The sequence below is a fragment of the Oncorhynchus tshawytscha genome, linkage group LG24 (genome assembly GCF_018296145.1).
Source record: "Oncorhynchus tshawytscha isolate Ot180627B linkage group LG24, Otsh_v2.0, whole genome shotgun sequence".
NCBI classification, from domain to species: domain Eukaryota; kingdom Metazoa; phylum Chordata; class Actinopteri; order Salmoniformes; family Salmonidae; genus Oncorhynchus; species Oncorhynchus tshawytscha.
The window spans coordinates 6,526,180-6,553,303 of NC_056452.1; the positions used below are offsets into that span (position 1 = coordinate 6,526,180).

The window sequence follows — 27,124 nt, forward strand, 5'->3', positions numbered from 1 at the left end:
CTTTGGATAAAAGGGTCTGCTAAAATGACATATATTGTATATAATGTGGGATCGAGACATAGCTGGATCCACACAACTGATGGCTTGCGTTGTGGACTTGAAATGAGATGACTACGTGATAGATAATGTCCCTTTTACCCATGGTAATGAAACGCTACATCAATTAAAAATCCTATTCTGAACAACTATCGTCTGGTCTGACAGAATAGGCCATTTCCACTAATCAAGTGTAAAATGATAGGAGCAGATCGAGACACTCCTGTCATTCATATACCAGTTTGGGAAACAGTTACAGTGCTATTGAAGAGGCATAGCTGGCTGCATAGCGTTAGCATTAGCATCAGAATAGAGCATTGGGGAATTCTTGGAGGGGGATTGATGGAAGATACAAATCAGAGGAAGGGTCAGGGGACAGGTAGAGTTACAGCTCTTTAGCCATGCTAACAATGAGAAGCCCCCAGATTCCATCATGTTATGTAAGGTTGGCATCCCACACTTCCAGTCGTGAAAAACATGCTAGGTGATCTACAAAGAGCTAGGAAGAGTGACAGTGTGTGTGTGTGTGTGTGTGTGTGTGTGTGTGTGTGTGTGTGTGTGTGTGTGCGTGCGTGCGTGCGAGTGAGGGAACCTCTCCCTTTCAGAGCATCTAACTTGCATAGAATTTTTAAGCTGAGAGCATGCTTAGAATCAACACAATACTGATTCAAATATGTCATCGGGATGCAACATAGTCATGCTCAACCCTTGATTATCGAATATAACTTAGAAGTATCAGAGTAGAGTAAGACATGAAAGGAATGTTAAAGACTAACGCAATGTTGAGTGTGCTGCAGTGATCCCCTGAGAAGATAGTCATTTGAAAGTCAATGTCGTTTACTTCACAGAGAGCTTTTGTGAGTAGCTCCACAATAGGGCTACCAATTTGGCACTGCCAAGTAGGGGACTTGAGATAGAGGAGAGGTGAGCGGGGTCGGGGGGGTTCCTCTTACCGGTAAAAGTATAAAATCCATCCTCTTGGCTGTCTAGCTGTCAGTGGTGGCTATAGTTCCCAGTCAGTCAATACAGACCACGAAGACCCTCTGACGGAAACCTAGCCAGACTAGAACTAGCCGCCTACCCTTCATGAATCTTCTATGGTAAGGTTAAAGAGATGGTTCACTTAGGTTTAACCTTATTTAGGCCTTACCTAACGTGTTGTCATTTCATTCCATTTTTAAGTCTCTTAAATAGTTTTTTTTTTTTTTTAAACATCCGACATCTCCCTGAGAGCATTTTTAGACCATGTAGAAATCCTAACGGGAACGGACGTTATCAGCTCATGCCAATTAATACTAGAACTATGTACTGGTCATGTCTGTCTGTGACTGTGCAGCGGTTCTGAAGGAGTGGCTGGTTATTAAACCATGATGAAACAAAACAATGGCTTGGGATCTGACTCCCCTGGCTGCTATTGTGATCCCCCCCTCCGCTCAGAGACCAACGATGCTTCATCCCCCCACTGCAGTCCCGAACTTAATTTCACCCTAAAATCTTCTTATTTTTCTTTCCTTTTTGTTTGTACACTGAAATTCAGCTTTTAGCTGTGCATGCATGTGTACAAGCTCAAATAAACCTTACTATATATGTGGAGAATATACGATTTTAAATTCTTATTGACTTTATCATATCAATGTGTTACAATTTATCTCTGATATTTATTTTCAGCCTTTGACAATGGCTGCTGTAAGCGCTCTACTACTTCTACTGCCGGTAGCGTGGACTTGTGCCCCCCAGAAAGCAGGTGAGTATTTTTTCCCTTAAAGAGAGTGGAATCACTATCCATATGACACTATGGAACAGGTTCTATCAGCATCCTCTAAGATCGTCTTTTCTCTGTGCTTGTTGTTTATCAGACTATGTGATGGTGTCATGTTTCCCCAATGCCATCATTGCTAACGTCCCGGAGTGTCCCTACGGCTGGGAGATCGGCCAGCTGTCCCTAGGGGGGCTGTGTTACAGCGGTGTCAACAGCCCAGGGTACTTTCGCTTCACCATCCCTGACCTGACGCCCAAAAACAACTCGTACTGTGGCACTCACGCCGAGGTGAGAAAGTACTTTTAATGGAGGGGGTAAGCTTGCCTGAGACATGAAAAGTTGCAGGTCTGAGCAAGGTATTCCAGCTAAATGCAAAGCGATAGGCCTAAAGAATCAACAACCCATCCTCATTCTTTGGCGTGTCTGCTATTTTTTCCCAGTATATTGGTGGTAAAGACCCCAAATATGTCTTCTACAACTCCATTGTGTCCAATGACACTTCACTAACAGTCAGAAACCAGCCGGTCAACTACACGTTCAGCTGCACGTACCGGGCCGCCTACTTGGTCAACAACGCCGTCTTCAGCCAAAGGTAAGCACCGATCCTGGCATTTAGGTCACCGCCGGTACCTTCTGGAAAGCGTTTGCATTCTAACCCAATGACTTTCAGCGTTTTTACTAAACCCTTTGCTTCTTCCAGAGTGGCTACAGTTTTTGTCAACAACGGGAGTTTAGGCACTTTTAGTTCACAGTTGTCTATGAACGTGTTCACGGTGAGTACCTCAGGTTTAGGTTCTCATCAACTTCCCGGACACAGATTAAGCCTTGTCTTGGACATTAAATGGAGATGATCCATAAAGCGTTGCTTTTTAGTCCAGGAATAGGCTTAGTCTGGCCCCGCGAAACAGGTTCTTAGCTGCCGAGTGTAAAACGTAATGCTAACATTAGTTTTGTAATATTATGGAGATAATAATTTGTCCATTACTTGTAAGGATCACTCAAGTCGTAAAAGTCATCTTAATGTGAACATAAATATAACTGACTGACCTGTGTTCATGTCTTTAGAATTCCAAGTTCCTGTATGCCAAAGACGCCCCCTATGTGATTGACACATCAGAGATTGGCTCTGAAGTGTTCATTGGGATGGAAGCCAAAGGACTCAGCAACAGGTACTCAAAATATACAGTATATACAGTTGAAGTCGGAAGTTTACATAAACTTAGGTTGGAGTCATTAAAACTCGCTTTTCAACCACTCCACACATTTCTTGTTAACAAACTATAGTTTTGGCAAGTCGGTTAGGACATCTACTTTGCGCATGACACAGGTAATTTAAAAAATAATGTTTACAGACAGATTATTTCACTTATAATTCACTGTATCACAATTCCAGTGGGTCAGAAGTTTACATACACTAAGTTGACTGTGCCTTTAAACAGCTTGGAATATTCCAGAAAATGATGTCATGGCTTTAGAAGCTTCTGATATGCTAATTGACATAATTTGAGTCATTTGGAGGTGTATCTTTGGATGTATTTCAAGGCCTACCTTGAAACTCAGTGCCTCTTTGCTTGACATCATGGGAAAATCAGAAGAAATCAGCCTTGAATTGTTTACCTCCACAAGTCTGGTTCAGCCTTGTGAGAAATTTCCAAATGCCTGAATGTACCACGTTCATCTGTACAAACAATAGCACTCAAGTATTAACACCATGGGACCACGCAGCCGTCATACTGCTCAGGAAGGAGACACGTTCTGTCTCCTAGAGATGAACATACTTTGGTGCGAAAACAGCAAGATGAACGTTGTACCTTCAGGCATTTGGAAATTGCTCCCAAGGATGAACCATACTTTTGGAGTTCTACACAAAAAATTCTGAGGTATTGGCTGATTTCTTCTGATTTTCCCATGATGTCAAGCAAAGAGGCACTGACTTTCAAGGTAGGCCTTGAAATACATCCACAGGTACACCTTCAATTGACTCAAATTATGTAAATTAGCATATCAGAAACTTCTAAAGCAATGATGTCATTTTCTGGAATTTTCCAAGCAGTTTAAAGGCACAGTCAACTTAGTGTTTGTAAACTTCTGACCCACTGGAATTGTGATACAGTGAATTATAAATTAAATAATCTGTCTGTAAACAATTTTTGGAAAAATAGATGTCCTAACCGACCTGACAAAACTATAGTTTGTTAACAAGACATTTGTGGAGTGGTTATAAAACTAGTTTTAATGACTCCAACGTAAGTGTATGTAAGCTTCTGACTTCAACTGTAGGTGTTGGAGACAAACAGTGCCTTTAGAAAGTTTTTACACCCCTTAACTGATTCCACATTTTGTTGTGTTACAGCCAGAATGCAAAATTGATTACATTTATAAATTTTCTCTCACCCATTTACACACACTTACAAACAATTCCCCATAATGACAACATTAAAAAATGTTTTTAGAAAGGTTGGCAAATGTATTGAAAATTAAATACAGAAATATAGTATCTGATTTACATAGGGATTCACACCACTGAGTCAATACATGCTAGAATCATCTTTGGCAGTGATTACAGCTGTGAGTCTTTATGGGTAAGTCTCTAAGAGCTTTGCACACCTGGATTGTACAATAATTGCAAATTATTATTTAACAATTCTCCAAGCTTTGTCAAATTGCTTGTTTTGAAAATTGTTAGACAGACATTTTCAAGTCCTGCCTTAGATTTTCAAGTCGATTTAAGTCAAAACTGTAACCAGGCCACTCAGGAACATTCAATGTTGTCTTGTTAACATAGATTTTCAAGTCGATTTAAGTCAAAACTGTAACCAGGCCACTCAGGAACATTCAATGTTGTCTTGGTAAGCAACTCCAGTATACTGTATATTTGGCCTTGTGATTTAGGTTATTGTCCTGCTGAAAGGTGAATTCTTCTCCCAGTGCCTGGTGGAAAGCAGACTGAATCAGGTTTTCCTCTAGGATTTTGCCTGTGCTTAGATCCATTCCATTTCTTTTTTATCTTGAAAAACTCCCCAGTTTGTATCAATTACAAGCATACCCATAACATGATGCAGCCACCACTATGCTTGAAAATATGGAGTGAGGTAATGTGTTGTATTGTGTCACACCCTGATCTGTTTCACCTGTCCTTGTGCTTGTCTCCACCCCCTCCAGGTGTCACCTATCTTCCCCGTTATCCCCTGGGTACCTGGGTTTACCTGTGGTACAGGTATACCTGTGTTTTCTGTCTGTCTGTGCCAGTTCGTCTTGTTTTGTGAAGTCAACCTTCGTGTTACTCCGTGCTCCTGCTTTTTCCTTTTCTCTGTTTTTTGCTAGTACTCCCGGTTTTGACCCTAGCCCACCTTGACTCTGAAACTGCCTGCCTGACCATACTGCCTGCCCTGACCTAGAGCCTGCCTGTCACTATTTACCTCCTGGACTCGGACCTTGTTATGATATTTTGCCTGTCCATGAACATTATATTGCCTGACCCTTGGATACTAATAAATATCAGAGACTCGAACCATCTGCCTCCCATGTCTGCATCTGTGTCTCGCCCTGTGCCCTTATAGTACGAACTGGCCATGACAGACCCAGCAGACTTGGACCAGCTCCGCCACGCTGTCTCCCTGCAGGTAGCCACCATTGCGAGGAATGAGGAGCTACTGCTGGAGCTTTTGGAAGGGTTTCGTTCCCTGACAGAACCCCACGACCAAGGGTTCAAGGCTATTACGGAGCAAATCAGTGAGTTAGCTCATAGGCAGCCTGCCGCCTCTGAGACCTCCCAACCGCCCAGTAACTTGCCTACAATCAGTGCTGGTCTTGGACACACTTGTTCATCTGCTGCTGCTCGTACATATCCAAAGGAATCTGGAAGTCCCCAAAGACTGTATTTCCGAGAAGACCTGAAGCCACCTGAGTTCCCTCGAGAATCATCGGCAACGGGTGAGTCAGATACACCGGAACCTATGCAACTGGGCAGAGCTAGATTATCGCCTAGGGAACCTTCACATAGGCTAAATTCCAACAGTTGTCTGTACCGTGGGGCTGCGGGGAATTATATAGCCACCTGCCCAGTTAAGAGACCTATTTCTTTAGTAGGTACAAGTACTCTGGTGAGCCAGACTGGGAATCCTCTAATTCACATCAAACACACTCCCTTTTTTGTGATACTGCTGTGGGGAGACCAGTCTATGTCTCTCCGGGTGCTCATTAACTCTGGGGCGGATGAGAGTTTTATGGACGCTACCATAGTTTCTGAATTAGGTATCCCCACTCAACTCCTCTCTGTTCCCATGGACGCTAGTGCACTGGACGGCTGTTAATATGCGGGTTTCAGGAAATCACCGTGAGTCTACACAGCTTCTCCTCATTGAGTCCCCCCATGTTCCTGTTGTGTTGGAATTTTCTTGGCTCCAAAAACACAACCCTGTTATTGACTGGTCCACAAGTTCAATCCTGGGTTGGAGTCCGTTTTGCCATTGCCTCAAAGCAGCGCAGCCTTCCCCGAGACGGCCTCCTCAGGGCTTAAGTCAAGCCACAGATTTCTCTTCTGTCCCCGCAGAGCACCATGACCTCCTGGAGGTCTTCAGAAAGGCAAAAACTACTTCTCTTCCCCTGCATCATCCCTATGATTCTGCCATTGACCTTCTCCCAGGCACCACACCGCCTCGTGGTTGGCTATATTCCCTATCCGGCCTGGAAACCCAGGCCATGGAGGAGTATATTGAGGACTCTCTGGCTGCTGGAGGCATCCGTCCTTCTGCATCCCCTGCCGGCGCAGGGTTTTTCTTTGTGGAAAAGAAGGACAACTACCGGGGCCTTAATGACATAATGATCAATAATCGTTACCCCCTACCACTCCTCTCCTCGGCTTTCGAACCTCTCTGTGGGCTACCATCTTCTCCAAGCTGGACCTTCAGAATGCCTACCACCTGGTTCAGATACACAAAGGCGATGTGTGGAAAGCAGAGTACCTGGTCATGCCGTTTGGACTCACCAATGCCCCGCGGTCTTCCAGGCCCTGGTAAACAATGTGCTCTGGGACACGTTAAATCATTTCATGTTCGTCTACCTCAACAACATCGTATTTTTTTCTAGTTCTGCCCAAGAACACATCCTCCATGTTCGACAAGACCTTCAGCGCCTCCTGGAGAACCAGTTATTTGTGAATGCAGAGATGTGCGAGTTCCACCGTTTTACCCTCTTCTTTCTGGGATATGTCATTGCAGAAGGAAATGTCCAGATGGACCCGGAAAAGGTGAAAGCAGTAGTGGAATGGCCCCAACCTACGTCCAGGGTGCAGCTACAATGTTTCCTGGGGTTTGCCAATTCCTACCAGCGATTCATTCGAGGCTACAGCACCCTTGTGGCCCCCTATCGGGCACTCACCTCTTCAAAGGTAACGTTCACATGGTCCCCAGCGGTTGACAGAGCCTTTGTGGACCTGAAGCATCGGTTCACTACAGCCCCATCCTCGTCCATCCGGGCCTGTCCTGTCAGTTTGTGGTTGAGGTCGATGCTTCTGATGTTGGAGTGGGGGCTATCCTATCCCAGCGATCCGTCCAGGACCATCCCTGTGCCTTCATGTCCCATCGTCTCAACTCTGCAGAAAGAAACTACGACGTGGGTAACTGAGAACTCCTGGCGATCAAGATGGCACTGGAGGAGTGGAGACACTGGCTGGAGGGAGCAGAACATCTGTTTTTGGTTTGGATCGATCACAAGAATTTCTAATATCTCCGCACAGCCAAGTGCCTTAACTCCAGGCAGGCCCGGTGGGCTCTGTTATTCACCAGGTTCAACTTCACCATTTCCTATCGTCCAGGGTCCAAGAATGTTAAACCTGACACCCTCTCTCACCGGTACAGTCCCGCTGCCACATCCTCTGACTCAGAGACCATCCTCCCTACCTCATGTGCTTGGACCCTGGACTGCAAGGCACAACATTCCCAGCCTGCCCCTGGAGGGGGCCCGGCTAACCGGTTGTTCGTCCCCAGTTCAGTCCTGGAATGGGCTCATTCCTCCAGGCTTACCTGTCATCTGGGTTCCCGTCGAACCCTGGCCTCTCTCCGACAACATCTCTGGTGGCTCACAATGGTTCCTGACGCTTCTGCCTTCGTTGCCATGTGCACCGTTTGTGCTAAGAATAAGACTCAGTGGCAAGCCCCTTCCGGCCTCCTTCAGCCACTACCTGTCCCTCATCATCCCTGGTCCCATGTCTCCCCACTTTGTTACTGGGCTCCCTGCGTCTGATGGCAACACCATCATTCTGATGGTGTGGATCTGTTTTCCAATGCCGCTCATTTCATGACCTATCCCCGAACCACTCTCTGCCAAAGAGATGGCCCAGCTCATGGTACATCACGTCTTCAGGATCCATGGACTCCCGGTAGACATGGTCTCCAACCGGGGTCCTCAGTTCTCATCTCAGTTATGGAAGGTGTTCTGCACCCTTATTGGGTTGTCGGCCAGCCTGTCCTCCGGATTCCATTCCCAATCCAATGGCCAGTCGGAGCGAGCAAACCAAGACCTGGAAACAACCTTAAGATGCCTCATCTCAACCAAACCCACTACCTGGAGCCGACAAATGGTCTGGGTGGAGTATACCCGGAACACTCTTCCCTGTTCGACCACGGGACTTTCACCTTTCGAGTGCTCCATGGGGTATGAGCCTTCGCTCTTCCCAGAACAAGAGCAAGAAGTCAACTTCCCTTGGCCCAGATGTTCATCCGCCGCTGTTGGCATACCTGGAGAAGAGCCTGGGTGGCGCTTCTCAAGACCAACTCCAGGTATTGTCGACAAGCGGTCCGCTGCCGGACTCCAGCCCCTCACTATCGCATTGGGCAGAGGGTATGGCTATCCACACGGGACCTGCCCCTTCGGGTGGAATCCCGCAAACTTTCCCCCTGTTTCATTGGCCCTTTCCCCATCTCTAGAGTCCATCGTTCCACTGCTGTCACACCCTGATCTGTTTCACCTATCCTTGTGCTTATCTCTACCCCCTCCATGTGTCACCCATCTTCCCCATTGACCCCTGGGCTTTTATACTTGTGTATTCTGTCTGTGCCAGTTGGTCTTGTTTTGTCAAGTCAACCAGTGTGTTACTCCATGCTTCTGCTTTTTCCTTTTCTCTGTTTTTTGCTAGTCCTCCTGGTATTGACCCAAGCCTGCCTTGACTCTGAACCCACCTGCCTGACCATAATGCCTACCCTAGAGCCTTCCTGTCACTATGTACCTCCTGGACTCTGACCTTGTTATGATCTTTTGCCTGTCCACGACCACTATCTTGCCTGCCCCTTGGATACTAATAAATATCAGAGACTCGAACCATCTGCCTCCTGTGTCTGCATCTGGGTCTCGCCCTGTGTCCTTATAGTATTGTATTTTCCACAAACAACACTTTCTATTCAGGACAAAAAAGTTAATTTCTTGGACACATTTTTTTGCAGTATTACTTTAGTGGCTTGGTGCAAACAGGATGCTTGTTAATGAATATTTTTTATTCTTATAGGCTTCCTCCGTCAATTACAGTGCCTTGCGAAAGTATTCGGCCCCCTTGAACTTTGCGACCTTTTGCCACATTTCAGGCTTCAAACATAAAGATATAAAACTGTATTTTTTTGTGAAGAATCAACAACAAGTGGGACACAATCATGAAGTGGAACGACAATAATTAATTGGATATTTCAAACTTTTTTAACAAATCAAAAACTGAAAAATTGGGCGTGCAAAATTATTCAGCCCCCTTAAGTTAATACTTTGTAGCGCCACCTTTTGCTGCGATTACAGCTGTAAGTCGCTTGGGGTATGTCTCTATCAGTTTTGCACATCGAGAGACCGACATTTTTTCCCATTCCTCCTTGCAAAACAGCTCGAGCTCAGTGAGGTTGGATGGAGAGCATTTGTGAACAGCAGTTTTCAGTTCTTTCCACAGATTCTCGATTGGATTCAGGTCTGGACTTTGACTTGGCCATTCTAACACCTGGATATGTTTTATTTTTGAACCATTCCATAGATTTTGCTTTATGTTTGGGATCATTGTCTTGTTGGAAGACAAATCTCCGTCCCAGTCTCAGGTCTTTTGCAGACTCCACCAGGTTTTCTTCCAGAATGGTACTGTATTTGGCTCCATCCATCTTCCCATCAATTTTAACCATCTTCCCTGTCCCTGCTGAAGAAAAGCAGGCCCAAACCATGATGCTGCCACCACCATGTTTGACAGTGGGGATGGTGTGTTCAGGGTGATGAGCTGTGTTGCTTTTACGCCAAACATAACGTTTTGCATTGTTGCCAAAAAGTTCAATTTTGGTTTCATCTGACCAGAGCACCTTCTTCCACATGTGTGGTGTGTCTCCCAGGTGGCTTGTGGCAAACTTTAAACAACACTTTTTATGGATATCTTTAAGAAATGGCTTTCTTCTTGCCACTCTTCCAAAAAGGCCAGATTTGTGCAATATACGACTGATTGTTGTCCTATGGACAGAGTCTCCACCTCAGCTGTAGATCTCTGCAGTTCATCCAGAGTGATCATGGGCCTCTTGGCTGCATCTCTGATCAGTCTTCTCCTTGTATGAGCTGAAAGTTTAGAGGGACGGCCAGGTCTTGGTAGATTTGCAGTGGTCTGATACTCCTTCCATTTCAATATTATCGCTTGCACAGTGCTCCTTGGGATGTTTAAAGCTTGGGAAATATTTTTGTATCCAAATCCGGCTTTAAACTTCTTCACAACAGTATCTCGGACCTGCCTGGTGTGTTCCTTGTTCTTCATGATGCTCTCTGCGCTTTTAACGGACCTCTGAGACTATCACAGTGCAGGTGCATTTATACGGAGACTTGATTACACACAGGTGGATTGTATTTATCATCATTAGTCATTTAGGTCAACATTGGATCATTCAGAGATCCTCACTGAACTTCTGGAGAGAGTTTGCTGCACTGAAAGTAAAGGGGCTGAATAATTTTGCACGCCCAATTTTTCAGTTTTTGATTTCTTAAAAAAGTTTGAAATATCCAATAAATGTCGTTCCACTTCATGATTGTGTCCCACTTGTTGTTGATTCTTCACAAAAAAATACAGTTTTATATCTTTATGTTTGAAGCCTGAAATGTGGCAAAAGGTCGCAAAGTTCAAGGGGGCCGAATTTTTTCGCAAGGCACTGTATGTTAGTATTGTGGAGTAACTACAATGTAGTTGTTTTATCCTATCACACTCAGTAAACTCTGTAACTGTAATAAAGTCACCACTGGTGTCAAGGATTCCCCCGGTACTGCTGCTCATTCCGTGCACCAGCTCCGGAGGTCTACGTCACCGGCCTCTAGGCATCGCTGAACTTGTTTCATTATGCACACCTGCTTCCCATTCCCCCTGATTAGTTGTTGTATACGTGCCCTCTGTTCACCATTGTTTTGTTGGTTATTGTTACCATGTCCGTTGGTCCTGTGCTGTTGTATCAGCTTCCAAGCTGCATGTATTGTGTACTCGTTATTCCAGGTCTCGTCCCGTGTATTTGCAGTTTAACCTCGCTTATGTTTAGGTTACATACCTGTTTTGTATACGTGTTTGTTTTGGGCTTTGTCCCCGTGGCTTTCATGGCATGTTGTATTTTTGGGTGGAGTATTAAAACCCCCTATTACGTATTCCTGCGCCTGCCTCCATTCCTTTATACAACGTGACAATTGGCCTCATGGTGAAAGTGGTTTCCTTCATCTCCGCTTTTCACATTTAATTGATTTGTAAAAAGTTCTAAACATAATTCCACGTTGACATTATGGGGTATTGTGTGTAGGCCAATGATGTAATCCATTTTAAATTCAGTCTGTAACACAACAAAATGTGGAAAAAGTCAAGAGGTGTGAATAACTTCTGAAAGCACTGAATTTGTATCATGCAACATCCATTCACCCTTAAAGAGATCACTTCTCTGGATAGAAATGAAGAAATAGAAGCGGATGATAATTCAAAACACAAAACAGGGGGAGGTGCCCCCGGATCCCCCTCTCTTGAATATAATTGTCCAACATTCTTTGCTCCCCCAGATTCAAAGTAGTGATAAGCAACTGCTGGGCGACACCCACTCCTTACTCAATAGACAAGAAGAGGTGGAATCTCATCATCAACAGGTATTTCAGTGGTAACCAACCTAATTCGCACTGCTTGCCGATCAAAACCCAACTTTGTGGAATAAACAAATTCATACTGAATTGCATTGAACTTTCGTACAGGTGATACAGATGTTCCTATATTTTTCAAACATTTGATCAAACATTCAATCAATTGAGGTCTCTCATTCACAGCTGCTCGTATGACAAAACTGTGACCATTTTCGAGAACGCCAAAGACAGCCGCTCCATGTTCAAGTTCAACTCCTTCCGCTTCCAGCGCCAGGAGAAGGTGTCCACTGTTTGGCTTCACTGCGAGGTTGGGGTTTGTGATGGAGAAAAACTATCATGTCAGCCAGTAAGTATGACATTTTACCATCCTACATATGTAACATGGGACATTTGTGATAAATAAGCGTAGTCGCCAGGAAGTCGATACTGGGTAAGGGTCTTTCTATGAACTAGGGTACCAGTAAGCATTTCTCAAATCAAATCAAATGTTATTTGTCACATACACATGGTTAGCAGATGTTAATGCGAGTGTAGCGAAATGCTTGTGCTTCTAGTTCCGACAATGCAGTAATAACCAACAAGTAATCTAGCTAACAATTCCAAAACTACTACCTTATAGACACAAGTGTAAGGGGATAAAGAATATGTACATAAAGATATATGAATGAGTGATGGTACAGAGCGGCATAGGCAAGATACAGTAGATGGTATTGAGTGCAGTATATACATTTGAGATGAGTACGTAAACAAAGTGGCATAGTTAAAGTGGCTAGTGATACATGTATTACATAAAGATGCAGTAGATGATATAGAGTACAGTATATACATATACATGTGAGATGAATAATGTAGGGTATGTAAACATTATTAGGTAGCATTGTTTAAAGTGGCTAGTGATACATCATTTCCCATCAATTCCCATTATTAAAGTGGCTGGAGTTGAGTCAGTGTGTTGGCAGCAGCCACTCAATGTTAGTGGTGGCTGTTTAACAGTCTGATGGCCTTGAGATAGAAGCTGTTTTTCAGTCTCTCGGTCCCAGCTTTGATGCACCTGTACTGACCTCGCCTTCTGGATGATAGCGGGGTGAACAGGCAGTGGCTCGGGTGGTTGTTGTCCTTGATGATCTTTATGGCCTTCCTGTGACATCGGGTGGTGTAGGTGTCCTGGAGGGCAGGTAGTTTGCCCCCGGTGATGCGTTGTGCAGACCTCACTACCCTCTGGAGAGCCTTTCTTGTTGTGGACAACTGTTTAGAGCTGTTACAAAGTCAATAATAATAATTAGCTAAACAAATTCATTTGAATACATTAAGATATAAAGGGGGAACATGGATACATTCAATTTAATTCATGAGTTGAATCAGGGGGGCGGCAGGGTAGCCTAGTGGTTAGAGCGTTGGGCTAGTAACCGGAAGGTTGCAAGTTCAAATCCCCAAGCTGACAAGGTACAAATCTGTCGTTCTGCCCCTGAACAGGCAGTTAACCCACTGTTCCTAGGCCATCATTGAAAATAAGAATTTGTTCTTAACTGACTTGCCTAGTTAAATAAAGGTTAAATAAAAAATCAAAACCTCTCTCCTGCTTGGCGTCTTCACAGATTTGGCAAATATCATGTGACAAAACATGAACTTTCTTTCCTTGCATTTATGATACTGTTTGTTGTTATATCAAATACTAATCATTTAAGAATTAAATTACACATTGAACTTAATACTGTAAAATTCCTGAATGTTGCTTTTGGACTCAGTTTTCATGGGCACACATATTCCAAATAATTATGCGATTTCAAAATTGAATGCTTTTAACAGAACGAGTAACTTTAACATGACTAATACCCAAAGGGTTGTGGGGTCCTGTCCAGAAACAACCCTGAGCCCCTACCCCTAAACACTGAGAGGATCGGACAGGTGTAAGCAATACCGCAAAAATTCCGCCAAGCCTATCAGAGTTAGATGGAGAGCTGACCATGTCACCACCCATCAAGCCCTCTCAGATCTCCACAAGTGTCGAGAATCTGTGCAGTATTAATAATAATGTATTACATTTGTAAAGCACCTTTCATGATACTGTACATGAATAAACTAAAAGTGCATTAAAACAAATAGTCTGAGCCCTGAGATTGTCAGGAAGGGAGTTCCAAAGCCATGGTGCATGGGGAGAAAAGTCCACCCATAGTTTGGAGATGGGTCCTGGGTGCATGAAGCCATTTGGCGTGGCTTCACCCTCAACTATTGTGTTATTGACTGTACGCTTGTTTATTCCATGTGTAACTCTGTGTTGTTTGTGTCGCACTGCTTTGCTTTATCTTGGCCAGGTCAAAGATGTAAATGAGAACTTGCTCACAACTAGCTTACCTGGTTAAATAAAGGTGAACTAAAAAAATATATATATTTAAAAAAGGGTGCATGGAGGTTCATATGAGGAGAGTAGATCAGACCGGGACGCAGGTCCAATGCTATTTAGACAATTATTTGAGGGACAGGTTTCCAATGGAGGTCAACAAGGATAGGGGTGATGTTGGCAGACTTTTTGGTTTGTCAGAATCCTTGCAGCACTGTTTTTTGAATGAGCTGTAATGTATTAATTGAGTTTGCAGGTAGGCCCCCAAGTACTGCATTCCCATAATCAATTCTGGATAAGACGAATGCATGGATAAGCTCTTCTGCATCAGATGCGCTGAGAGAGGGTCTTAGGCGGGAGATGTACTTCAGGTGAAGATTGTTTTACAGACGTGACTAACGTGGGCATTGAAGGAGAATGCAGGGTCGAATTTAACGCCAAGGTTGGTGATGACTGAGGAGAGGGGAATGATGTGGCCATTGATAGCAGGGCAGATGAGTTGGTGATCTGCTGGGTGTGCCTACAATCATTGCCTCTGTCTTGCTGCTGATGAATTGGAGTTGTTCTGCAGCCAAGACTTAACCTCTTCCAGACAGTTGTACAGAGCAGATGTTGAGGGGCTAGGGGTAGCTCAGTCTCTCAGTCAGTCTGACACTGTCTAAAAATATGAACAGCTGTCAACTACTTGCATCCTCTGTCCTTGAGAATCTCAATTGCATGATTCATTGCATCCTCGCTCCTCGTCACCTTCTCAAAATCCATTGGATGAGAAGGTCAGAGGCCCCTCCCCTCAACTTCTTATCTAATGGGTTTTGAGAAGGAGGCGAGGAGAGAGTATGTGAGGAATCAAGGAAATGCAATTGAGATTCTTCCCTCGTTCCCTCCATTCCTCACCTCCCTCTCAAAGTACATTGTGGGAGAGAACTAAAGGTTCCTCCCCTCGGGCTCCAATGCACTTTCAAGGAGAGGCAAGGAGTATTGGAAAAAGACAGAGGAAGCAAGAATTTGATGGTTAGTTTTCAGATACAGACTCACTCACACTACACACACAGACAGGCTTGTACAGCTAACCTTGCGGGGACACACAATTCAGTCCCATTCAAAATCCTATTTTCCATAACCGCTAAACCTAACCCTAACCAGTACACTTACCCTAACCCAAAAGCTGGGTTAGACTCAGTGTAATTCTAACCCTAACACTAATTCTAACCTTAACCCCAAACCCCCGATAAATAGCATTTGACCTCATGGGTACTAACAATGTCCCCAGTTGGTAAAATGTTTGTTAGTTTACTATTCTTGTGGGGTCTTCTGGTCCCCACAAGAATAGTTAAAACATGTCCAAACACAATATTGAAGAGTTTACTGATTTTAATGATTTCATTATTGGTTATTTTCAATTATTTTTCTGACAGAACCCATTGTATTACATTGTTATATTAACTAAAACATAAATGCTGTTGATCATATCCATTCTAAAGCAATGTTTAGCATGGCTGTAAATGATAGAGAAGTTGACTAAAGCACAAACAGACCTGGCTAATAGGCAAAGAAACATGTGGTGTCCATGTTTCATGTGACCTTTTGAATATTTTGTTGTTGCTAGGTGGAGTTATGGCATCATTGTGCTTATCTAGACTCTTATTCCTGTAACTACACATGTGAAGCTGCAAGAAAATCATATTTAAATGTATATCCAACAATTTTGAAATGTTGACGCTGACGTTGGCCCCTTAATTTATAGAATGACCCACAAATGCAAACTCTGTCATTGCACCTAAAAACTGCTTAAGTGCAATGCCTTCTACTCACTGTCCTATTAAAATGCATAATTTTTACTTATCTGCATATTCCAGTTTAGTACATTCACAACAAACTTACATTTATCAGGAGTTGGTTGTATACAGCTCTGATCAGCAAAGAGGTCATTAAACACTATCTTCTAATCTTTTTTAAGGGCCCGTGCACTGCCAGAAGCCTCCCTTCTGAAGCAGAGCCAAGTGGCGGTATCCTCACCACAGAGTTCCACCTTAAAGGTATGTCTTTTTCATCTTGATGTAACATTTCCTGACCTATCACTTGTGGTTCCCCTTTGCCTATGTAACAACTAAGGGGTGGTATAGTCTATACATGCAATATAATGTAACATAGCATTAGAGGCTCCTTTTTGTCTTTGTTTCACCTTTTTATTTTTTAATAATTGAAAATCAGTTCATAAATTAATAATTTTTTTCAATGTTTTTAACACCAGCAAGGTGCCAAGGTCTTGCTTGTGCTGTATGGTGTAACGTTTGACTTCCGTCATAATTTGCTGTCTGCCTTTCTATTATGTCTCACTGTTTCCCACAGCTAATGAATCTTCCAATAATGAACACATCACAGGTAATTATCTAAGAGCTGAACACATGGCATAATTACAATAAAAATCTATATAGCCTATTTTCAATCAGTTGACATGTAACCACTGAGTTAATGTTGTGTTTTTAATGCTGCTGCTGACTCCGAAATAGGAAGTTTGCTGAAGTGACGCACTTATGCTGATACAGTAAATGTATGCTTGAAAAATGGCTCCGTACCCTTTTTTATTATACCACCAATTAGTACTATTGTAGTGTATTGTAAGTCCATTAATGATGTCCTCCAATTTGTGTTTCTCTTATCTATTTCCTGTTTCTACCCTGTCTCTTTCCTGTTTCTCCCAGGCACGTCTCTATGTATCCTGTGTATAGTCCTGGTAAACACACTGTTGGGTTGTGTGAATCTACCCAAAATGTAGAATATATAAATGCATTAGAACTGTATGTGTGGACAAACTACTACACTTTTGGAGAGGATATGAAACTATATAGACATGCTGGACACATATACTGACAAGAATATACACTACCGGTCTAAAGTTTGGATACACCTACTCATTCAAGGGTTTTTCTTTATTTTTACTATTTTCTACATTGTAGAATAATAGTAAAGACATCAAAACTATGAAATAACATATGGAATCATGTAGTAACAAAAAAAGTGTTAAACAAATCAAAATATATTTTATATATGAGATTCTCCAATAGCCACCCTTTGCCTTGATGACAGCTTAGCACGCTCTTGGCATTCTATCAACCAGCTTCACCTGGAATGCTTTCCCAACAGTCTTGAGTCTGCGGTCCGACTCATCCCAAACAATCTCAATTTGGTTGAGGTCGGGGGATTGTGGAGGCCAGGTCATCTGATGTAGCACTCCATCACTCTCCTTCTTGGTAAAATAGCCCTTACACAGCCTGGAGGTGTGATGGGTCATTGTCCTGTTGAAAAACAAATGATAGTCCCACTAAGCCCAAACCAGATGGGATTGCGCATCACTGCAGAATGCTGTGGTAGCCATGCTGGTTAAGTGTGCCTTGAATTCTAAATAAATCACAGTGTCACAAGCAAAGCACCCTTACACCATAATAACTCCCCCATGCCTTATGGTGGGAAATACACAGGCGGAGATAATTTGTTCACCCACACCGCGACTAACAAAGACACGGAGGTTGAACCAAAAAAATCGCCAATTTGGACTACAGACCAAACAACAAATTTCCACTGGTCTAATGTCAATTTCTCGTATTTCTTGGCCCAGACAAGTCTCTTCTCATGGTGTTCTTTAGTAGTGGTTTGCAGCAATTCGACTATGAAGGCCTGATTCACGCAGTCTGAACAGTTGATTTTGAGATGTGTCTGTGACTTGAACTGTGTGAAGCATTTATTTGGGCTTCAATTTCTGAGGCTGGTAACTCTAATGAACTTACCCTCTGCAGCAGAGGTAACTCTGAGTCTTACATTCCTGTGCCAATCCTCACGAGAGTCAGTTTCATCATAGCGCTTGATGGTTTTTGCGACTGCACTTGAAGAAACTTTCAAAGTTATTGAAATGACTGACCTTCATGTCTTAAAGTAATGACGGACTGTCACTTCTCTTTGCTTTTTTGAGCTGTTCTTGCCATAATGTGGATTTGGTCTTTACCAAATAGGGCAATCTACTGTATACCCCCCTACCTTGTCACAACACAACTGATTGGCTCAAATGCATTAAGGAAAGAAATGACACAAATTAACTTTTAAGAAGGCACACCTGTTAACTGAAATGCATTCCAGGTGACTACCTCATGAATCTGGTTGAGAGAATGCCAAGAGTGGTGTCTTTTTGAAGAATCTCAAATATGAAATAGATTTTTGATTGGTTTCACACTATTTTGGTTACTACTTGATTCCATATGTGTTATTTCATGGTGTTGATGCCTTCACTATCATTCTACAATGTTGAAAATAGTAAAAATAAAGAAATACCCTTGAATGAGTAGGTGTTCTAAAACTTTTGACCGGTAGTGTATCACACGTGGAAACAAAGAAACATACATGCACACATGCTCATCAGGTCTCAGGGAGTGTACGTGCACATTCCATACTGTATTAAGCTTTACAAACTGTGCAGTACATTCACAGTGACATTACAGTAACATCCACCCATGTTCTCATCGCTTCTAGTTATCAGTACATACTTTTACAATTCTAACAATATTCATGTTTAATGTAACCTGCAGTACAAGTATCCTGTTTCAAAATAATAAAGTACAATAATTGTTCCCCATTTGTCTATTTTATATATTAAATTCATTCTAACCTTGTTGACAAAAAGTACACATCTCCACATTAATTTACATGTAACTACATTCCATTCAAACCTCGTATAACAAAGGCATGTGACAACAAAGATCAAAAACATGTCTGAAAACATGTAAAATGCCCTTTCTGCAAATAAATTATTCTGCTAAGAAATGACCAGTTTTCATATGAACAAATCCAGAAACCAGTTATGTGTTGACTAATTCATCTTTGTATTAATGTACTAAACAAGATCATTACTAGAAAAATAGCTGCCATTAACAACCATGTTGGCAAAAAAAAAGAAAGACTTTCAGTGTGGCCTGAGTTCGCCTGGAGGTCATCCTCCCCCTGCCGTCAGCGTGCGTGCCTTGGTCATGTGAAAGTGGTCAGTGTTCTCTGTCCTCTTCCCCTCGCTTTGCTCTCTTGGTCTTTGGATGTTGCTGGTTTGACCTAACAAAGAAATGACCAGGGCTCTGTTTAGAAGGATGTAATGTTACAAAGCATTTAGATATAATAGAACTGTATTGTGTAGAACATCTTTATCGGGAATCATGTTAGCTCTATTCATTACATTTCAAATTCACATCATTGAACACACCCCAGGATTATCACAATATGCTTATTTAATTTGGTTCACATCAAACATCTACATTTACTCAAGAAAGGTGTTACCATAACATTTCCTATAATCATCACGTGTCGTCACTAGGGACCTTTTCAGACCGGAGATAAGTTGCCTTAAACATGGACTTAAAGGCACAGTGCAGTAAAAATGATTATTTTTTCTGTGTTTTGTATCATATTGTACAACAGCTGATGAAACTAATACTGTAAAAGTGTGAGGAAATTTGATCCGTGTTATTTCCTGGTTGAAAATACAATCTACACAGGACCTTCTAATCAGCAGGTTTGCAGGACGGGAGTTTTGGCTTTCCATGGTGACATCAACATGTGGTAAATAACAACGAGAGTTCCAAACCTCTCTGCCAATAACAGCTACACTGCCTTCAGAAAGGATTCACACCCCTTGACTTTTTCCACATTTTGTTTAGTTACAAGGTCAGATAAAATGTATTTAATTGTCATTTTCTTGTCAATGATCTACACAAAATACTCGGATGTCAAAATGGGTGAAAAAAATTGTAACACAAATCATGAAAAATAAAACACTTAATCTCTTAATTACATAAGTATTCAACACCGTGAGTGAATACATGTTAGAATCACCTTTGGCATCGATTACAGCTGTGTCTTTCTGGGTAAGTCTATAATTGTAGAACATTTGCACATTATTCTTTAAAAAATTCTTCAAGCTCTGTCAAGTTGGTTGTTGATCATTGCTAGACAGCCATTTTCAAGTCTTGAAATAGATTTTTAAGTTGATTTAAGTCAAAACTAAGTAGGCCAGGAAAATTCAATGTCATCTTGGTAAGCAACTCCAGTGTATATTTGGCCATGTGTTTTAGGTTATTAACCTAAAAGCACTAGTGCTCCCAAATGTAAAAAGTTAGGAGCACAAAATAACATTTATGAGCACCAGAAAATACGATATCTTAAATTGATTGAGATTTAGGCTCAATGAATTATAGCTACTTCTGAAGCACATGTTGTGCCCTAGAAACTACTATGTAAATTAAATCAAATGTTATTTGTCACTTGCGCCGAATACAATGGGGGGGTAACACCTTACAGTGAAATGCTTACTTACAAGCCCTTAACAAGCAATACAGTTTTAAGAAAATACCCCCCAAAAAATAAACAAAAAGTAGCAGATAAGAATAACAAATTATTAAAGATCTCGGGGAGGGGGGTGCAGTACCTGTCATTGAAATTAAGTCATATGTGGAATATTAGGTTGTTGATTATGTAAATGAACTATTTTCCAATTGCAATTTATTACATTAAAAATTGTACACTGCATCTTTAAGAGTGTCAAGTTTGTGACGACTACACAAGATATCAGTCATTCATTCATTGCTATGATCATTGATCTCCTGAAGAAGCTATCCTTTTCCTTTCATTCTGGATATACTGGTAAAGTTACCAGGTTGTTAACTAGCTAGCTAGTGAGGTGACAAATATGACTGAACAAGGTGTAAAACAAATGAGGACTGCAAGTAGTTTTAGAACATGATTTATGAATGTAAAATGTGTCCCCTCCAATCAGTGACAGAATTCTTTAAAAAAGAATTGTGTCGATAATATGCGTCAGATCTTTTGAACTGTTTGGGTTAGCAACAAGCGGTTTTCATTGTATTAATGGTGCAAGTATGACGCAAACAAATCTGTGCTTGGGTAACAATTACAACAATTATCAACAAAACTAAATATTGGATTTTCACCAAATTTCCCAAATTAAAACCAGGTGCAAAATAGATTGGTCCACTTTAGAGACCTGCAGAGGTGTGTATATTCTGTTGAAAAGCAAGCAGAGGAATCAACTTGCAAGTACCTCAGTTGGTGGTTTGAGACATGAAGCTGGGGGAGAGGTGTGGACTGGTAGAGGAGGGTTGAAGCCTTCTTTACCCAACAGCCAGAAGGTCTTCTGACAGCCCTTTCCCTTATGGCATGGATGGATATACACAGAGTTTGTGTCACTCACACACATTACATTGAGGTAACACTGTATTTGAAGGGTACCTACATAAGGACATAACACATTTATAATCAATTCAGAAGTCAAATAAGCATTAATTATACTTATGCCAACTTATGTCAACAACCACAAACTAATATTTGCGTCATGTCTTCCTATAACATTTGTTGATATAGATAACAAAAAATGCAGGTGTTGTGTATTAGGGTTGTACCATTTGCACCTCCATACTTACTGTAGTTGTATACGCAGAGCATCATGGGTAATATGTGTTGAGATGAGCACGCTCAGATAAATGATTGAACTTATTCCCGTCTCCTGTTTATCATTATTGAATTGTTACAAAGACCTGGTTATGAAACCACGAGACATAACACAAGATTGGCGAAGAGTAAGTTTGAACCTACGGTTACTATTCTGTCTAGAAGAAGTTGGTTTTACAAGTTTAGAACTGTTATTTTCTGTGGTAAAGTCTAGGCTAATGTTAACACAGTGTATTGCTAGCAGAGGCAAGTGCATGGTCGAGCTACCTAGAAAAAGAGTTAGCATCGTCATGGCCAGCAGAAAACATGATTAAAAAAGGAGGAATAAATATACAGTTAGTAAAGGAAAGGACATTTATTAAACTGTGAAGACGAACTTTGGAAATAAAAACTGCTAAATGAAGAAACTTGATGATATAACGTCAGTGAGTGAAGTGAATGAAGATCATGTGAGTGAGGAAAACATTGCTGTGGTTGAGGACAATATTGAAGTGAGTGACAATCAAGTGGCTAATGAGAAAAGAAAAATGGCTGGAATTGGTTGTTACATTGGACAGTTTGATGAAACTTTTGAGCAGTGGAACTCGTATGCAGAACGGTTTAAATATTTTGTTCTTGCAAATGACACTAACAACGTTTCCATCCACAGTTTTTATGTGAGTAAAGTCAAATCATATGAAAACAAATCATGACAGCTGTGATGTTTCGGTGTAATTTTATAAATGCCGGCAGAGCATTTGTTTGTTTGACATGGTGGGATTTTTTGTGCCTCTAAAATTAATCATGCGGGAAATGTCGGTGGAAATGCCTTTCTGCAAATATTAATATAATAACCATCATATCGAAGTCAATTTGGAATCTCGCGATGATATGGTGTGTGGTCCTCCCACTATGACTCAGGAAACCATACAGTTTATTAGGCTACAGATTAAATAAGTTATGATGAACTTGATGCTGCTATCCAATAAATGTCGAGGGTCTTATTCTGGTGACATGATGATCGAGGTTAACTGCCATTTGACAAATACAAATATCGATAATAATCTCATCATGTAGACTACACAACCCGCACAGCTTACCCACACTGTATCTGCCAGCTGTTGGCTAGAGCAGAGTAGGCTATTTGACAAAACTTTAGATTATTATTCGGGACATGAAAACGTCATCACTCACAAATGTATATCTGCAACAAGTCTATTTGGTGGAAACATACAGTACCACTTGTGGGAAAATGTACATATTTTCTTTATGCATATTCTAGAATATTCACATAAAAATATGTCGCCAATTGGATGGGAACCTAGCTTACTGATGAGGACAAAATTGTATCTACATTGTTTGGTGTAATGGGGCCAATTTCATTTAATACGCAGCCTGCTACAGCCAGACAGGCCAGGTAATAAGACATATTGGGATGTTGTGGAAATACTGAAAGGCCACTTTTCACCAAAACCACTAGTTATTGCTGAAAGTGTATTTAATGCAGCAGCAAACATTGTCCCAGATTCTCCATCTTCCTGATTTCTTCTGTGGAGCCTAAACCTATCAGAGCACTGTGAGTTTAATTATGTTCTAAATGACACCATTAGAGACAGACTAGTATGTGGGATACGCAGTGAAGCTACACAAAAGAGACTATTGATTGAAAGTAACCTGACCTTGGCAAAGTCTATTGAAGTCAGAGTGTCCAGGGAACTAGCTGCTAAAGAGGCTCAGCAGTTGAGTTCATTGGGAAAAGTGCACAGAGTTTCAACTAAAAATCAGAGACAGGGAAATCAAGGTACATGCTTCGGGAGTCTACATGCTGGTGTAAGGACATGGATTGCCTAGCTTGTGGTAAAAAGGGCAACAAAAATAACTCAGAGAAAACATCAAAGACAGAATACAAGAAAGAGACATTCCAACAAAACAAAGAGACAAGTTCACAGATCTGGAGAACACTGAGGTGAGTGACTCATCAGACAAGCAAGTCCCACTGAATATACTGACCGTTGCTGGGGGGCCGCACGGCTACTATGTCTCTCCCTTGCTAGAGGGGCAGCCGGTGCGTATGGAGATTGACACAGGGCAGCTGTAGCTCTTGTGTCAGGCACAGTCTACAAAAAGACACTGAAATACGTTCCACTTCAGCCAGCACACATCGTGTTAAAGACTTACACAGGTGAAGCTGTCGCCGTGATAAGCATCACTGGGGTCACACTTCAGTTAAACGGACATACTGAAAAGCTGCCACTACGTCATGAAAAGAGACTATCCATCACTACTGGGATGTTCGTGGCTGGAGAAAATCCCACTGGACTGGCGTACAATGACACGCGGAGACACAAGCCTACCCTCCATCTTATAGAAACATGGATAAGTCTTTAATGGAGAGCTGGGTAACATGAAATATATTACAGTGAAGCTTAGCATTAAGCCAGACAGTAAACCAAAGTTTCTGAAAGCATACCGTACGCTATCAGATCAAAAGTTGATGCCAGTCAGCTTGAGTGAATTGGCGACACCCATAATACCAGTCCTTAATTAAGAAGGATGGTAGAATCAGGATATGTGGAGACTTTAAAGTCACAGTTAACCTTGTGTTGTCCACAGAGCAGCATCTGCTATAACACATCAACAACCCTTTTGTGGGTTTAGCTGGGGGTCAAAAGTTCAGCAAAATCCACCTCAGCCAAGCCTACTTGAAGGTGCACATGGATGACAAAGTCAAAGGAGCTGCTGACCGTCGTAACACACAAGAGGCTCTTCAGGTACTGTTGTTTACCGTTTGGAATCACAAGTGTGCAACATTGTTCCAAAGGGCGATGGACGAGCTCTTGAGTGGATTGCCAGGAGTGCAATGCTACCTGGATGACATCCTTGTGACTGGAAAGAATGAAAATGACCATCTCCAGAACTTGGATGTGACCTCACAGAGATTGAATGACTATGGACTGTGAGTTTGTAAGGACAAATGTGCATTCTTCCAATCATTGGTTGAATACCTAGGAGCTCACAGTTACGTCCTCAGGACACTGACTCAACCGCACCCACACAAGTTTGTGACATTGTTGTTGGGAGTCAGTTTGACCACTGTTACCCTACAAGTGGCGTGAACCTAGAAGCTTGGACTTTTAGAACAGATTCTCCCTACAGTTCATATAGTTGTTGTGTATTAAGGTTGTACTTACCATTTGCACTTACCATAGTTGTATAAGCAGAGTATCATGAGTAATATGTGTTGAGATGAGCACGTTCAGATAAATGTTTGAACTAATTCCCGTCATCATTATTTCATTGTTATAAAGCGTGGTTATGAAACCCACGAGACAAAACAGAACGGTCAAATGTTCACCTTTATCTCAATGTCTCCTCTCTCCTCCAGCTCAAAGGAGCCTATCTGAGTGAGGATCTCAGCTGTGCTCTGGGATATGTGGATTTTCAGGGCTGTGGAATATATACAGATCAAATCAATAGGAGGGAAAAACTATTGTAATGTAGCTAATACAACAAGATCATTACCAATGTATGGAGAATGCACAATAGTATAAACTGGAGCTACAGCTAAGTGGAGTTGGGATGTAACAACACTATTCACACACACAAACTATGTTTGAGGAAATTAAATTACATTAAATTCCATTTGATCCCTGTTAGGCAACTATGAATTTGAACATAGTCCAGAGACACCAAAATGAAACACAATATAATGTGGTTAAGATGATCACTGCACCTGTACATAGCTCATCTGTAAATATCCCATCCAATCTACCTCATCCCCATACTGTATTTATTTATTTACCTTGCTCCTTTGCACCCCAGTATCTCAACTTGCACATTCATCCTCTGCACATCCTACGATTCCAGTGTTTATTTGCTATACTTTGCCACCATGGCCTATTTATTGCCTTACCTCTCTTATCCTACATCATTTGCACATGCTTTATATAGATTTTCCTGCTGTATTATTGATTGTATGTGTTGAACTGCTTTGCTTTATCTTGGTATCTCAGTTGCAAATGAGAACTTGTTCTCAACAGGCCTACCTGGTTAAATAAAGGTGAAATAAATAAAATTATGTAGTATCACTTGAATTGACATCAATAGCTTTCCATTAGGTTTCAGGAGCAGGTGTATGGAACTCACGCAGGCTGTTGCTCTCCATCCTGGAAGCAGTGTTCACTGTGTCACCAAACAGACAGTAGCGAGGCATGGTTGTGCCCACCACTCCAGCAACCACTGGACCTGCACACGTGCACAGGCACACACACACACACACACACAAGTAACTTGCAGATTTTTGGCACAAATGTCCCATTGACATCAATGTGTGATTCCTGCAACAGTCCAAGTTAAAGGTTAACTGCCCCTTAGAACCAACTTCTCTGGTTTTAAACGGCCTATGTGGCATAGATATGAGTCCGAAACATTAATTATTAGTGTCAAAATGGACTACAAAGTGTAAATAGGATGATTTTGGTCATAAAGTAATTCTCGTCCAAAACTGATTTTTGTAAGTGAGTTTGTCACGATTTACTGGCGGGTTGGGTATGGATTAATTTGCATGCCCACTTTTGCAAATGATGCGCGATTGCCCAGAGACAACACGTTGTGGTCCATCCCCAGCTGCCATGTGGACATTTGTTGTCAATTCTGAATATGGGTGCAACGCACGCACATTTCGCTTGGCAAATCGGAGTGAAAATGGGCTTCCATAAAGTTGGTGCAAACTTCCAATGCATGTCAACAATATTGACAGATGGCCAGGAATGGATTTACATACAACACGGTCCCTTCTGCTGCCTGTCAATTGTCAAACCACTGGTGTTGGTGAGTACATAGGTAAGTAAATAGGTGGCACTAGCTAGCTAGTAGCTACTTTTGATTGTGCAACATTATTTGACAATGCTAGCGAGCCAGGCTAGCTATGATACCACAGATGAAAGGGGAATGATACTGTAGCTAGCTAAATACATCAAGCTAACATGTAATGTGATGTAGCAGGTCAGAGGAAGATGTGCATAGCTCACGTTAGTTAGCTACATTGCTAACAACAGCTAACTGTAGCCCATTGGCATTTGATCTGGTCAATGGTCAAAATACTATCTGTCCTGGAATTCACCTAAACACCATTGTCAAACATGTCAGGGAAATCCTGTCTTATACAAGACACCATACATGAAGGTATGATATTTTCACTTTGTTATATTAGCAGAAGACACGCTTCTACAGTATAATGTGATGTATTGGTTATTCTCCATGGAACTGTTACACTTGAAAGTTATGAACACACTCTAGTCAATCTGTATCGCTGAAGCACTACCGATTGCGCGCTACAAAGTATAGATGGTTTCCGATTGAGGCGACATATGCAGCATTTACCATGAATGCAGACTCTGCTAATACGAGAA

The 27,124-nt window shown here is 41.9% G+C and overlaps 2 protein-coding genes across 2 annotated transcripts in view; one reads left to right on the forward strand and one right to left on the reverse strand.

The window, feature by feature from the left end:
* The first annotated feature begins 1,713 nt into the window (after positions 1–1,713).
* Positions 1,714–17,132, forward strand: tectb (tectorin beta). Its single transcript, XM_024386323.2, has 9 exons — positions 1,714–1,780; positions 1,893–2,083; positions 2,236–2,387; positions 2,496–2,568; positions 2,861–2,964; positions 11,822–11,905; positions 12,080–12,242; positions 16,192–16,270; positions 16,937–17,132. The coding sequence occupies exons 1-9, from the start codon at positions 1,714–1,716 to the stop codon at positions 17,008–17,010; spliced, it is 987 nt and encodes a 328-aa protein (XP_024242091.1). The 3' UTR covers positions 17,011–17,132.
* Positions 17,133–21,312: 4,180 nt separating this feature from the next.
* gucy2g (guanylate cyclase 2g) overlaps positions 21,313–27,124 on the reverse strand; it is a 67,947-nt gene continuing 62,135 nt past the window's right edge. The window contains exons 19-21 of the mRNA XM_024386288.2: positions 25,860–25,958; positions 25,069–25,160; positions 21,313–21,435 (exon numbers count right to left, since the gene is read on the reverse strand). Of these exons, the coding sequence (XP_024242056.2) occupies positions 21,313–21,435; positions 25,069–25,160; positions 25,860–25,958 (314 nt within the window). The remainder of the gene's footprint in view (positions 21,436–25,068; positions 25,161–25,859; positions 25,959–27,124) is intronic.

Bases quoted from the DNA above. Each gene is read 5' to 3' on its own strand.
- tectb (XM_024386323.2), top strand. From the start codon at position 1,714: ATGGCTGCTGTAAGCGCTCTACTACTTCTACTGCCGGTAGCGTGGACT. The intron at 2,388-2,495 runs GTAAGCACCGAT...TGCTTCTTCCAG, and splicing joins AACGCCGTCTTCAGCCAAAG to AGTGGCTACAGTTTTTGTCA. The intron at 2,569-2,860 runs GTGAGTACCTCA...TCATGTCTTTAG, and splicing joins TGTCTATGAACGTGTTCACG to AATTCCAAGTTCCTGTATGC.